The sequence below is a fragment of the Opisthorchis viverrini genome (genome assembly GCF_000715545.1).
Source record: "Opisthorchis viverrini unplaced genomic scaffold opera_v5_377, whole genome shotgun sequence".
Classification (NCBI taxonomy): Eukaryota; Metazoa; Platyhelminthes; class Trematoda; order Opisthorchiida; family Opisthorchiidae; genus Opisthorchis; species Opisthorchis viverrini.
This window is the reverse complement of record NW_008752018.1, coordinates 257641-272245: the sequence shown is the minus strand read 5'-3', so window position 1 is coordinate 272245 and position 14605 is coordinate 257641. Positions and strand designations below refer to the sequence as shown.

General features: G+C 43.8%; 1 protein-coding gene across 1 annotated transcript in view; it reads right to left on the bottom strand.

The window, feature by feature from the left end:
• The window catches only part of T265_15134 (hypothetical protein), a gene marked incomplete at both ends in the record, with an annotated part of 47826 nt that extends 42750 nt beyond the window's left edge, over positions 1–5076 (bottom strand). The window contains 3 exons of the mRNA XM_009176721.1: positions 2309–2410; positions 4322–4780; positions 5008–5076. Of these exons, the coding sequence (XP_009174985.1) occupies positions 2309–2410; positions 4322–4780; positions 5008–5076 (630 nt within the window). The remainder of the gene's footprint in view (positions 1–2308; positions 2411–4321; positions 4781–5007) is intronic.
• Between the last annotated feature and the right edge of the window lie 9529 nt (positions 5077–14605).

The window sequence follows — 14605 nt, the reverse complement described above, 5'->3', positions numbered from 1 at the left end:
GACGTCATCATTGCACGGCTATTTAGATGGCTGTTCATTTCTTCTCCGGCATTTATGAAGTTCACGCTTGAGCGATGTGATTGGTGTACCCGACCCATCGAACGACGACCCAGTAACTGTCCTGGCTGTGACGATCGATTGACGGTCGATTTAGAGTGGAGTAGTCTTCCGTCCTCTAAGGGGTTCTACACGGGGGTCAGGTGTTCACTAATTTTGAACGTCTACCTTAGCAAGATGAAGGGTTCATTCCGGAGGGTGGTGTACTAAAACATGATTGCATTTTGATGAATATCTAATTAGCTAATAGGTTACATTTTGGAACCAAAATACAGAAAAACACTTGGAAGTTCTAACTCATCGCTTGTCATGATAAATAAGTCAGGCCTTCTGAAGGGTGGTCATCGTCGCTAAACAGTGTAAGTCACAGTCGTCCCCTTTCCCGCGATACTTTTTGGTTAATTACATGAGATTGAGGGATAGTCATACCCTAAACTGAATTATTGGTTGATGTCTAAAACAGCAAGTGTATGTGGCATTTACGAAGCAAAAGCTGCATTCCAAACCTCTATTGAAGAGTGTGCTTATGCCTACGCACAGAGAGTTCCCACTATCAGTTAAACCGTGGACGGAAGCGTTATGTGCTTTGCACTATAGTTGCACATTACAGACCCTATGTATTTTTGGATGGATTGCTTTATGACTAGCTGGAGTAATCAACACAGCTATTGCTATTATTATTTCACGTGACTGTCTGTTCTCGTCAGCCGCCTGGTCATACTCTGGCATCAGATACAAATACTAATGTAAGGTAAGTAGCCGGCGTAATAATAGACGTTTGTCTAAGTCAGCAGTAACGGTTCATCTGGTGTTGTGCACATTTTATTTATAAACAGAGGCTCAGGTGAATAGTACAGTAGATTTCCACAATACAATCAACTGACACCAGTAACTTAGAGGCACACACTGTACAGAACGCACTATGGGCAACTGGACTCAAGACGCTTTGGTGATTAGACTTGACTTTTCCCTCATTTTACTTTCTGCCGGCTACTTCCTGTGATAAGATGAATGGATTCCAGGAGGCTCTGCTGAACCAGCAAAATAAACGGTGGTCACCTGGCCACTTGTAACACAGGTATGAAAGTCCATCCTTCTATTCAACATGTTTATTTCATTGCGTAGTGAGCAAAAACTGCACGGAATTGTTTGAATACAACCAAAAACAACCTCCCATGATTTGTTTACTTAACGGAGGTCTGTGTTGATGCATTTGTCAGAAAAATACATCCACTTTATCACCTCACTTGCGCTTTGATTGTCAGCCTCTATACGAAACATTCGACCCAAAAGTAGCTGGTTTTGAATTGTTAGGAACCACGTTTGGCTTAATACTAGTATTCTCCTTTCTCCAGTTAATTGCTGCTTAATAAGGCTTTATGAAAATACCTAGTTATAACCAGGACAAAAAATGAGCTTCAGCATTAACCGCTGATGCCCTTGTCACAAAGAGTTTACTGGCTCTATATATAGGTAACAAAGTTTGTGCAGGGCTCTTGTGTATTTTCGATGCTCCTCTGCACATTATCTTCCAGTGTTTTCACCTCAAGTGTATCTTCACTATCTTTCTACCCAATGACAACAGTCACCGAAACCTTTTGGTTCCGTCACCCTAAATGCCAATCCACTTTTTTCACCGACCGTTTAAAATAGCCAATAATTAACCTTCTATGGATAGTAACTGATGGTAGGGAAGAAATTGTGGTAAATCTCTTGATAAGTGACTGGCATTCTTTATTCGTTATTCACACAAAAGTAGCAGTCCTATCCTCTAAATTTTGGCTCCACGACATGTTTGTGTGATTTTTTATCACGATGATAAACTGAAACGATCAGCCTGCAAGCTTTGCACGACTAATACGTTTGACTTAACCATTTGATTAGGTATGAACTGCTTAGTTTGACTGTAAAAGACAGACTTCGTTCTACGCTGATGACGTAAATTTTATACCCGTGCAGCCTGTTTAGATTCATGGTGTCAATAACCCTCCAGTTTGGCTTACACTGGCCTTTTGAAAGAATTATGATTGTTTTGTATCGCCAACTCACTACATAATAACCTCGCAAAGTTCCAAAGCTGTGCGATGAAACAATTAAAAACGTGTGTAACAGCTCTCCCGTCGCATGAAGATATACAACGGAATATGCCGAGGAAGATAAGTTTTGCCGTCGCTCCAGAAGGTAAGCTCTGTCCAAGACTAAGCATCTTTGCCAGAGGAAAATTCATTAAGCATCTATCCGTATCACTTACTTCAACACTAGTAATCAATCCGTCAATCTCCCGATTAATGTTGAACTCTGCTCCATCCACATTCGCCTTCCGCCACTCTGTTCCGTTGGCGCGACGAAACAGCTACGAAGAAGAAGACCAGTGTTACAGAACATCAATATGCTTGATAATATCATAATTTCCGGATTGCAAACCATACAGAACAATAATAAGTAATGTTAAAATACAGGACTGAGAGAAAAAATAGAGTAGAGCGATGGCTTTAATTAACGAACTGCACGCAACGTCTTCCGGAATTCGGCTATTCTTAATCAGAATTTCGGCAAGTCTGTCGGCACTACGCAAACCCAGATACATATAAACCAGAGTTTTTCAGTAATTCTGCTTGTAAATACGCAGTCGCCTATAGTTACTAAAGCGTTCTGAATTTTGAATTTCAAAGTAACAAAACGCTGAACTTGTTTACTGTGGATAAGCACGTGCAAGACAGATCTCGTAAATACAAAAAATAAAACTGCTTCAGAAGAATTCCACTGACTGACTTAAAATCATTATAGGTGCTGAATCTGTGCATAGGCAAGAAGCTGGACGATATTGGTGAGCAAAATTTTACAGCGTGAATATTGAGTAGTCAATGAGTAAAAGCTTTGAGATGAAACCTGTGTCACAGTTATTGCAATAAAATATTTGACATGTGCGAAATGCCTGGAGACAAACACAAACGCCGATTTACAAACTGTATCCATCATAATAATGCCTTGTCAGAAGGATGAAAATGACTCATCTGTGCGGATCGCCCAACCCACATCATTTTCATCATTATAATTAATTCAGACCGGTGCAAGTAATTTCATCAACGGATGTCATATTCACTGTACTTATGTCTAGGCATTTTACATCGTTTGCAGCTCTAGTAGACTGCTCGGGATACTTCCACAGCTAGAAGTCAACGAGAATCACATTACATTTAGATCTGCTAACTAGGTGATATCTGTTGAGACATGTTAGTATTCATCCACAGGTGGCAAAACACTGGTGTTTGGCCATTTTTTAGGCTTAGTACGCTACAAACCATTTATTCGGATGTAACAAATATTCTCATCGTTTGGTGAAATGTATGAATGCACAAAAGTCAAGAGTTTCCTAAGAAGTATCATTTCTCCGGGTCTTTCTTTTCTAAACTTATTTAGGCAATAAATTGATTAGTGCATGCAGAGGCTTCAACCAATTTTGCAAAGCCTCAAAAAGGGTGTGGACATCGTTTCATTCTCCTACTTAAACGAGTTCGCTCTGTGGTATGATTCCCACAGCAAACCGAAGAATTGAAAGCGCAAACGGATGTAAACGGCTGAAGTATACACGTTTCCTAGTTATGGGCCAAAAACACACCCATGCGAGACACCAATGTCCTCATGTACTAGTACTTTCATGAGCATTTATTTGAATTCTGCGGTCTGTGAGGTGATATATCATATTGGTGTGAATGGAGGAATCTTTCTTCTGATACCGAGGGGAAAGATGCTCGCGCGCTTTCCTCATTTTTACGGAAGCCGTATAGACGCAGACGTACGTAGATGTACCCTAGAAAGATCTTTAGGGTAAATCTCATATTGACTTGGTGCTTCCATAACACTTCGAAAGATCACTTGATGCCGCTGCCTACTACTTTCACCAAATATTCTCTAAATACAAACGGCGGACCGACCAGATGATATTGGACCATCATGGTTTGATCCGAGCCCAAGTATGGTTTTTGATGAGGCAGTTTTATGTTCCATACCAATGACATTCTGAGCAGCATGAACAGCAAGACGGCAATGTTGTTGGCACTTTAGATGAGAGAATGAATATCATTGTGTTTCTAGACAGACTGTTCATCCTACTTAAAGACATTTTCATTTTCTGTTGGATTATTTCACAGTCTTTTGGTAATTTCGGTGCCCACGCCGCTGTGTGATTAAAATGTTAACTCCGTTTTTCAGAAGACCGGAAAAAACAAAGCGCTGCTTCACTAGTTACACAATGGTTACTTACTTTGTCGTGCTTTTTCAAAATCTTCCGAAAGCCAGTGAAGTTCAGCATCTGGTAGTTTTGTAACAGAACAAGACTCAGATAAAACTCGCTAAAAGCCAGCTTGAACTCGTGTAGCCTTCTGTAAGTCTTCTCCTTTTTGTAAGAGGCTTTTGAAATTCTCCTGCCAGGTTGCTCAGAGGAAGAATACCTGACGCGACGTCGTAAATGCGCATCTTCTATGCCATGGCTTTCAAATTTAGTAGCCTCACTACCATCTCTTCCTTGATCCTCCGAAAGTTCCGCATAACTTCTCGATATTGACTCACGGTACTTCCGGGAAACAGATCGTCTCAGTCCACTCTTTTTGCGCTCTGGGTCCAAGAAAGTCTGGAGTTCCTCCAGTAGTGTCGCGTACTTGCGCTTGGACTCAGCCAACTTCTCTAGACAAAAACACCTATTAACGATCCTGAAACAGTCTACCTGCGAAAAAGGAATTCACTTTTATCAATGACGCTGAACATAGTTCGAAGAACTCCTTATCTTGTTCGTCCAGGAATGAAATGAATTCAGCATCCCACTCTTCAGTAAATCGGTGTTAAACTAAATCTATATCAAACCTTTTAGTTCCTTCGTACGCTTGTCGATATAGGTGAGCAGAAATTCTTTCAATCCCTACAAGTATTAAGAATTACTCGACAGTATCTTACGTCATAATCAATGTACTGTTTGCGCCACTCGGGGGTTAAATGAGCACTCAGCTTCACAGCAAACTTCATCGTGAGGAGGAATAATATTTCTCATGGACAGTGTAGTGAGAGTGAGGTTTTCAGTTAGATAAACCAATCATCACAATCAAATTGCGGTAACAAATTATCGTGAGCACGGTTCATTTGATAATGGCGGCTAGACTGAAAGAAGTTCACGTAACGTATCGTAGTATATGGAGTTGCGTGCACCAGTTCAAAACAGTAAGCTCAGAAATTCTATCCGAATATTGAGCCATAAGTTGGTAGAAATGGTTTGTTATGCCACCATTTCCGGGAAACGCACTGGTCCTCTAGTTTTCAGTCGGCCATCAAAATTCCTGTACCTCCAATCGTCACATCCATAATGTGAAACGTCGAATTTTAGTTCCCACCTAATCCGGATCAGGACGCATGGTGGTCGTACCCTCGTGGATGTTTGCAAGAAAGCAGCGTGTGTGTGTGTCTAGAAAACGTCTGAATGTCATTTATTGTACAATCAGTTGGTGGATCCCAGTTAGAATATGTAATCACGCTTCTGGTAATTTCCCCTAGTTTGCCCGATACCATTGCTGGCGCCTCGTTTGTCACAGATCTCCGCCGTACTCCTGTAAGAATCTTATGTTGCTAACCTCTTGTATGGACACTGCAGGTGTGCAATTCCATCTACTGCCAACAGAGCGTGAAAATTTAGGTCAAGTACAGCTTCAGGTGCTTTAAGCTGTGTTTACCTTATCCGTCATTGTTGCCTGGTCGTTATCGGTAAGCGGCTTATTCCACCCCATAATATCGGTGCAGTTTAATATGACTTTTGGTCGGGGGAGTAAGGATTCCTTCCTATTCCTTCCCTTCATACTCCGGACCTCGTGATCGGCATTTTGTATTCGGCGCACATTTGACAGGGTGGGCCCACTCTTTTTCTTGGAGTTCCCTCCTTTATCGTATTCCGCACGTGAGGACATAGAAGACTCTAAAAATTGTTGACACATGCCTGCTGGCCGGTTTGTCTACGAGGGCTGGCATGCATTCAGTCGGCCGCTTTTTATGGACTGTCGTTTTTGCAGTGCTCTTGACCATAACCCGACTGTCCTTCTCTATTCGCAAAACCTGTGTGCGTTTCTTTGAGACAAAATGCAGCGTTTGTAGCACATGCTCATAATACTGTCTTCAGGTGGGCTGTGAAATTTAGAATGCTGCAAGGTGCTGGCCTGGCAATTATGTAGAAGTTCCTGGTTGTCGTTACAGTGATCCACTATGAGCACCTGGAGATTATACAGAGAAGTAAAGCACAAAAATATTTTTGAAAATAGATATTTAAATAATTAAAGAACGTTGATTCTGAGGCACAGCACACTTCATGAAAGTGCGCTGGCTCCATTGCTGCATCACTTGTCCAAAACCAGTGAACGCTTCTAAAATCTATCTACACCCCTGATATCTACCCTGATATTTTCCAATGCAAATAAAATTTAGTTGGAATCACAAAATCACGATGTGCTGTGGAAATGTGCAGACACGCTGGCGTCGCTTTTGGGGCGGAGCCGGGTGCAAAATTTACCTGGGAGTTTGAGTTAGTAACAAGACCGTAATGAAAATGATAGCCTTTGTGCGGGAGCACACAAAGAAATTCCATTGAGATTGCTATATCCGAAAGAAGGGTTCGGTAAATTAGAGCAAAATCATCCCAGGGACGGCTATGACCCGGTGAATAATTTGTTCATAGCTGCAGGCAAAAGAGGAGGAAGGGGGAGAATACATTGATGTTAACATTTGGCTGTTGATTCAAACCCAAGAATGTCCTCAAAACCTAGGCATCTCCTCTGGTGCCTGAACGCGCACTTTTTATCCAGTTCGCGTGGCTATCCTGAACGCACTCTTTTCCGGTGTTCACAGGCCACTCGTTTTTTAACAGTTAGCTAGGTAATCAAATATGCACATCCTGGGCTGTTTTTTAATTCACTAGCGGTAGCTAACGGGATACAACCTACCACATGGTGATACACGTTTTTCTCTGGTACGCACGCCACAGCAATCACACATAGGTTTGCACAAGCATCTTGTGCATTTGGGCAACGAAAGTGAAAACTCTGGGTCATAGATAGCGTGAAGCTGTGATCGCACAAACGCAGCTGACTTTACGTCAACGTTCCCGGTGTTGTGGGAAGACCGTCTCTGACCTAAGTGGCAGTCTACACAAAAATGGGATGTCCAATGTGGATTATGTGACCAGGCGACCAACCCTGTCGAATTCTGGCGCCCACAGGACCGGTCACCACATCACGCCTATTGCTGTGGTTGTCCACTGTGTGCAGAAGGCCTCCGAGCAAAAGTTGTTTGTGGGAGACGAGAACTCGGATGACTACACACTGCGTTTCTGTCAATGCATTCAAAGAATAAAATGTATAATTCGCCAATATTGGTTTTGTAACTGTGGGCACTTTAGATGGACAGCGCGTAAGAGTACAAAGAGCCGCACACAGTCTTCGGCAGTTGCATATTTGAGGCCGCATTCAACGTGGCACACAGAAACGGGCCCAGTTGGATACAATAAATAGCCAGGGTAAGCGACACCGCGTATGTCTATCGTAATAAAATGAAAGGGTTGGCTTTATTTTCTAGTAATGTCTGTGCTACGCGATTAAGTCCAGCTCATATAGTTCATGCCCTCCAGAAATAGATAGCTCACCAGTAGGTTGGCAATTCACGTGCAGACATCTGAAAACGCTGGATTATCCCCCAACTAGCTGCACACAACTGAGAATGTGCATCATTCAGAATGGTGCATGCTTGCATTAATACCACAGTCCACCAAGTTATCTTCGCTATGATAGTAAACGCCGGTTAAGCTACCCAATTAATAGTTTTGTGCCGAAGCTTGGCGGACAGGCTCATTCAATTTGTTACGACAGACGAGTATAACGCATCAAAAACATTATTTAACTAAACGATTGAACGGGATAAACATCGATCATTCCGTAGATGTTGTCTCACATTTAAAGGACGCAAAACCAAATCAAGATTTGTTTTTTGGTTTATCTTCTGAACGGTTGATCGCTGGCAATCACAGGATTTATTGCTTTTGGATTAGTTTATAGGACTTTCTTTAGAATATCTATGTACGTTTCGCAAAGCTTAAGGCCTTTAGGCTCACTAACACGTATTTAAAACTTTCTTTCCGCTAGTGTACGGTATGCCATCCCTAATATTATTAACCTCTGAGACAAGTAATGTGGGTGCTTCAGTGAGTGTCCAAGGCGAGGCTGTAACTCCAAATGGGCCCAGCAAAGTGTTGTAGGCTCGCACTTGAAAACGTCCAACGTTTATTCACGAAAAAGCTGTTCCCTCGGTCAAACCCTCTTTCTCACCGCTCTCGCTGCCAAACCCTTGGCCTCGAGCAACTATGGCTCAGACGGTTTAAGATAAATCTTACTCTCCTACACCGCCTGCTGCACAAAAATGCCTTTATAGCATAGGCTAGACCCAACGTAAACTTACGTCCTCGCTACCAATTCCGTAACTCCTGCAACCTTTTAGTATCCCTCCAGCTCGTACAAACATACGTCACTACTTCTTTTTAGTTTACTACGCTCGCATCTGGAACAGCCTTCCTGAGCAGCTGCGAAACATCACGCATCATCGCACTTTTTCTCAGTCCGTGGACAAATTCCTTACTTGCGAAACTGCTGCCGTCCTACTTAAAACCCAACTACCCCCCGACCCCCCATATGAAATGGGTCCAGTACACATTTGACCATAGCGACGATAGAGGTAGTAGGCAAATAGAAGTTCCAGTCATCCTACCTTCCTCACTTCAAGCCACTGCAGGACTTAAATGCTTACTTAATCTAAGTATGTTGTGTTGCCGGCCTGTTTGTTTTGCTTTCCCAACCAACCTATACAGCGTTCTAGCCAAATCCCTACCCCGGATTACTCTACCAGCTCTGTCTAGTGAGTGGTGCTCTCGGTTAAACTCTAACTGACAAAAACGAAACAAAAGCCAGCTTTTCCTCACTACTATAGCACGCTATACACCGAGGTATTTACATCGAATCCACATGATGATTTGCTCGACAGTTCACTAAACACACACACAACATCACGGTACGCTTCTGCTAGACATGGTAGCTCACACCAACGTTCAGGCACCGTTTAGCCATAGTGCACTCGCACTGAGTGTCACTTTGCCGTCCCTACTGTCACATTGACAACTGTCACTTCACTGCCTCCTCCGCGACTTGCCTCTACCAGCGACCGTTTGCTGTCTGCTTGTTCGAATTGATTGAGCTGTTTTTACTGGCCGGTTACCGAAAAAACTGGTAACTGGAGTAGTCTATTAATGCACAAAACCACACTTTGACTGCTTGGATGGTTTTCCACCTTGCAGATCTGGTAGCATGCACGAGGGATGAAAACCTCGTGTGGTGGATGGGTACGCCCTGCAGAGAGGGTCGCTCTGTTACGTTGCACCATGGTGCGTTCGTATACCCACCACCCCTCCAGTAGCACGGGTGCATCGCCCATCGCCGGTGGTTCTGAGCCTGGCCTTTAAATTCGGGAAATAAAAAAAAGAGCACTGCTGTTTTCTGATTGTTACTGCTGGTGTTGGCCTCGCCTCGGTTGAGCTATTTGGCAATGCCATAAACAATAACAAAAACTGGCCTTTTCGCCTGTCCAAAAGTATTCAATAAAAAATCAATATACCTGGGATAGCCAGAAGAAACTCTGCGATGCCCATGGCCTACGTCGACGTGCGTTGCTGTAGCTGCCTTCGTCAATATCGAGGCTACACCGCGCCAAAACCTACCTCGTCAACCAAACAAAAATGACAAACCAAATTTGCTGCTCCCAGGAGTGGACACATACAACACATATAAACATACATTTAGACTCCCGACTCTCCACTATCAACATCCGAGGATAGCATCGAAAAATCTTCGTCACGCACCACTCACTGATTAAGGCTGATAGTAGTGCTTCGGGGACTGGGGACCTTCTCCCTCGCATCCACCTTCCTTCCTAGATTGTCCTAGTATTGTCCTTCTTACTAACAACCCCCAGGAATTTACACCCCCCAGTCGTTACGAGTTTGGTTTACCCTCACCACACCGCCTCTTAGCCCACATGCAGTAAACTGTCCTGTCTCAGGTAGTATAGTTATATTGACAATCTTAGCTTCACTCTGATGACTACACTACTGAGTACAGATTCATCCTTATCCTGTCTTGTTTAATCACCTGATGTCCTTCCATAACTGTGGTAGACGATCATTTTTTTCCCTATTAAAGGACTATATCCTGTCTGATAACCCCTATAACTCTCCAGACCCTATTGATCTCATCTCATTTCATTTTCTCCCCAAGCTTCGACCCGTGGTAATGCGCGCTATGGACTATCTGTTTGGCTGTTGTCAACTCCACCCGATTCGTGCATCACGAAGGAAGGGATCCCCGATCTGAAAATAAAAGGGAAAACAACAACAAGACTGCACATCTCAGCCTAACAACCTAATTCACGACGTCCACCACGGGGCTGTCCAGAAACCGAAGTACTTCAGTGCAGTGATGGTACGGCGCTGGAATACCCGGTTTGATAGCATACCCGCAATTGTTCCCCTCTTAAGTTTGTCCAGGCCCTCTCGCTCACTGGTTCCCATACCGACAACCACAATCAACCTTCATTGTTCCCGGCCACCACCGGAAGGCGTTCATTTCAATCTGCCGAACCTTCTGCCAGATGCAAAGATCTCGACGGCTTTTATTCGTACTCCTCACCGAATGAGTCAATTATTGCTCAGCTTGCGTGAACTCGTTTCCCAAGAAACTTTTACACTCGACCCTGCTTCATCTGCAACACTAGTGAGTCGCTTCACTGCACACTGTACTTCTGCGTTTCCTGCTACCGTTTGTCCGTAATACATTTTTACCCCACTACACCACCCCCACATACCTTTCCGTGGCCATCCGCCATAGCCCAAGGCCATGAAGCCCTAGTGACGGTTCCGGACTTTAGTTCAAACCGGCCTGCCATGTCGTGGCAGCTCTGCTGCCTCTCCATATCCATTATTCCGGCCCTACACTTCCTGCAGTTTGAAGTTTTTTTGTTTTTGTCACGTTCCAGTCAGGAAGCTCTTTGTTACACCCTCACTTGTATTGTTTTCTTTGCCCACCACTTTTAAACCCTAACTTTCAGATATCGTGCTATCTGATATGTTCTCCATAGGACGTAAAGAGACCGTGTAATTTTGAATCCCTACCATGCCACTTTCAGGTGTGATGAACGATACTTCATTAATGTTTACTGTTTACACAACTTTCCCATTTCCAGGAAACTCCCATTAATCACAAACCCCAACAGTCATGCCTATATTCCGACTGTAATACTATGATCATGCCTGACAGTATGCTACCCACTAGTTTGGAATAAATATTATTATTATCATTATTATTATTACTCCTACTTTGGGCTGGAAACTGCCAGCCGAATTTTTTTCAGTGTAGAGCCTCAGCGGCCGACACACGTTCGTCAGCCTGAGAATTCGTATGTTTAAAAACAGGCAACACAAGCATTATTATGCCGAAAAATTCACGATTAACTCTTTCTCATCCGTATCTACGACGCCGTGGCATTAGAAGAGGAATATGCAAGTGCTTTTACCTGAAGCTAGATGGTAGGGAAGATCAGGCAAATATGATAAAATCACCACGGTCGATCGCAGCCGTCTGTGGACAGACGGTGAACCAGTGATGTAGAGCAAATTTGTCCTCAGTAGAGCCAAGACTATTCTTGCCCCATACTGGTTGCTGCCTGTCGCAACCCCATGGCCAATCTCAACCACCCTAGTAACCCCAATTGATTAACTCATAACTTCCATGTGAGGAGCGATTCGCGAGTCCAAGCACGGCGCCTCGATGACAGTAACATGACTTTTGTACCGATTTTGATTTTTTCCCCGTAGCTCACCGTTTCCCTGTTATTAATAAATGTAATAATAATAATAATAATGTTCAGTCCTAACTTGTGGGCGGCTGATTCTGTTGTTTCCGCCTGAACGACCATCCCACTCAATTTAATTCAAGCCCAAACCCCCCGGTTATTTGCCATTCATTTCATTATCTGATTGTTCTACCCGTAAATGCGCTTAGTTTCGTCATTATGTTAGTCTAGAATTGTGCAATGCAATAATCCGAATTCCCTCGATTCCAACCCAACCTATATTTCCGTGTCTTGCTATCTATGGCTTGAGCTAATACCCCTGAGGCTCAGAACGACACCTTCTTGCAAAGTCAGTCCGTTCAATATAAATTGCAGTCTTTTCTGTTCCCGAATTCCCATCATACCATACCACATCCATGCCAACTGTATTTGACCGTCCTCAACACCCACTGTCTCAATTTTGGGAAGATTGTGTGTGTTGGAAGATGCCCACATTTAGGTGTCTCCTGCCTACTGCACTTGCCGCTAAAATCAATCATGTTTTTATCCTGATGGAACTAACATGATAATGCCTGACGGCATGATACCCAATAGTAGGGACTAAACTTCATTATTACCAGGATAAACACCCAAAACCTAGTACAGCTTGCAGATATAGTACATCTAGTTATAGGACAATTAAGTATAAATAAAATCTTCCTGGCCCAGCATAGAGTATCACTCAGATAACGGCACAGAAATGGCTAGCGGTAGTGGAAAAAGGAATCCTTCGTGGTTTTCACCAAGTTTCAAACAGCGGGTTTGGGATCAAAGTGAATTAACAGGTGGCCTTTTTGGGCAGGTTGGGGTGCCATTCAATATGTTGCCGGGTCAGGAGGTGTAGCCCTAGGAGTAACAGACGGTCCTTCCATAGGTTAGGTCAGCCGGTCGGTACCTGCGAGTTCTATATCTGGCACTACCCTGCAGTAGTTTTGCCTTGCACAAGGGATAGGCGGCCTCCGGTCACTTACTTATTTCTGTCAGTTCCGAAAGACAAGCAGTGCGTAACGGAAAGGGGGTCCTATGGGCTGGTGGTAAAGATCCGCACTACCAGAATAGGAAGGTACTTACAACTCCATTTTGTGTGTAGTCATTGGCAGTAGTACCCTGTGTTGTAGTTGATTGACCATATAGACCTGGTGAGCAGCGGCCCCAACCGAGAATGAAGCGTCAACAGCTTCGCACGTACCTGTATGCAAACAGCGCCGCTGTGAGTCTTTCAAGCCATCTTATGCATCTATAACCGAGGAGAGGATAGTACAACTTCACTATTATTACACAACATCAACAAATTTTGACACACTTAAGGTAGGTAGTAATTGTTCCACAAATTGGACTCCCGGAATCATAGATTAGAATGAAAGCAGAAGACGATGAGCGAGGCATGCGAGCTACCACTTAGTGGTATGCAAACAAACACTTCAAAATAGGGTGCTCATCATTCTAGAGAGAACCCGGCCGTCGCAAAAACTTCTCTCGCGCCTCTAGATAGATAATAATAATAATAATGTTTATCCCCAACTTGTGCATGGCATACTGTCAGGTTTGACAGTGATGTTGCAATCACAATGAGAGCATGAATGGCGGGGATTGTGGTAGCAGGGGTTAGGAAAGGGGGCAGCATCATAAGAGGTGGGCATGATCACCACTAAAGCGGCACGGGCAGGGAAGCACAGTTACTATGCGTTATTGCGGAGAATATCAAACAAGGTCGGATCGTTAGGATTTGAAGGTAGCGGGCAAAAGACAAAGCGAGGGAGGGTTAAACAAGAGACTTCCTGCCTGGCACATGACAAGAAAAGTGTAACGGTTAAAAAATGAGGAACCAGAACATCAGATCAGGTGAAGCAGCGGAGTTGGTGTCATCCAGCCGATCATGTTGAACTAAAACCTAAAACCAATGCTAAGGCCTTGGACTGTTGATCTCATGGCCGGGGGCACGAAAAATGTAAGTGGGGATGACAAGGTGGAGGAATTTTCAAAGCGGACAGGCATTACCGGGAATAATGGAAGCACCGTATACGGCGAAACTGTAGAGGCTCACCGGTGTCGTTATTATGAAGTCGGGCGAAATAGTCCTTCGAAAGAGTGAGATGATGGCAGCATGCGAGCCGGAACACGAACTGAACAGAGAGCTACTGAATTTGTGGAAAGCACAGACACACAGTAATGGTTAAATTCGAACGAAAAATTCAGCAGGTTGGAATGCTTAGGTCATGGAGGCAGCTGGGTTCAGGTGGGTAGTTTGTCGTATTTGTGACTATTAGAATGAGCGGGCAAGATTGTACGGTCGAGAGAAGGATGAGAGTAGTTGCGAGTGTGCTATCAAACTGTTTGTGGCAGTGCCGTACCATCATTGACCTGACGTGCATCAGTTTTTAGACAACCTCGTAACGGAAGTCACATTGAATGCGACTGGGCTGGGATGTACGGTCCTCTGAGCAGCGGGATTTATTTCAGGCTGGCCAAGAAAACAAGGGTGAACGGCTATTGCCCACTGTTAATAACAATGTCCTTTTTCTCGAGCATCTTCTAGTACTAGCACACACCCCACATGCCTTATTCTGACTTTCAACGTATGATCTGTCTG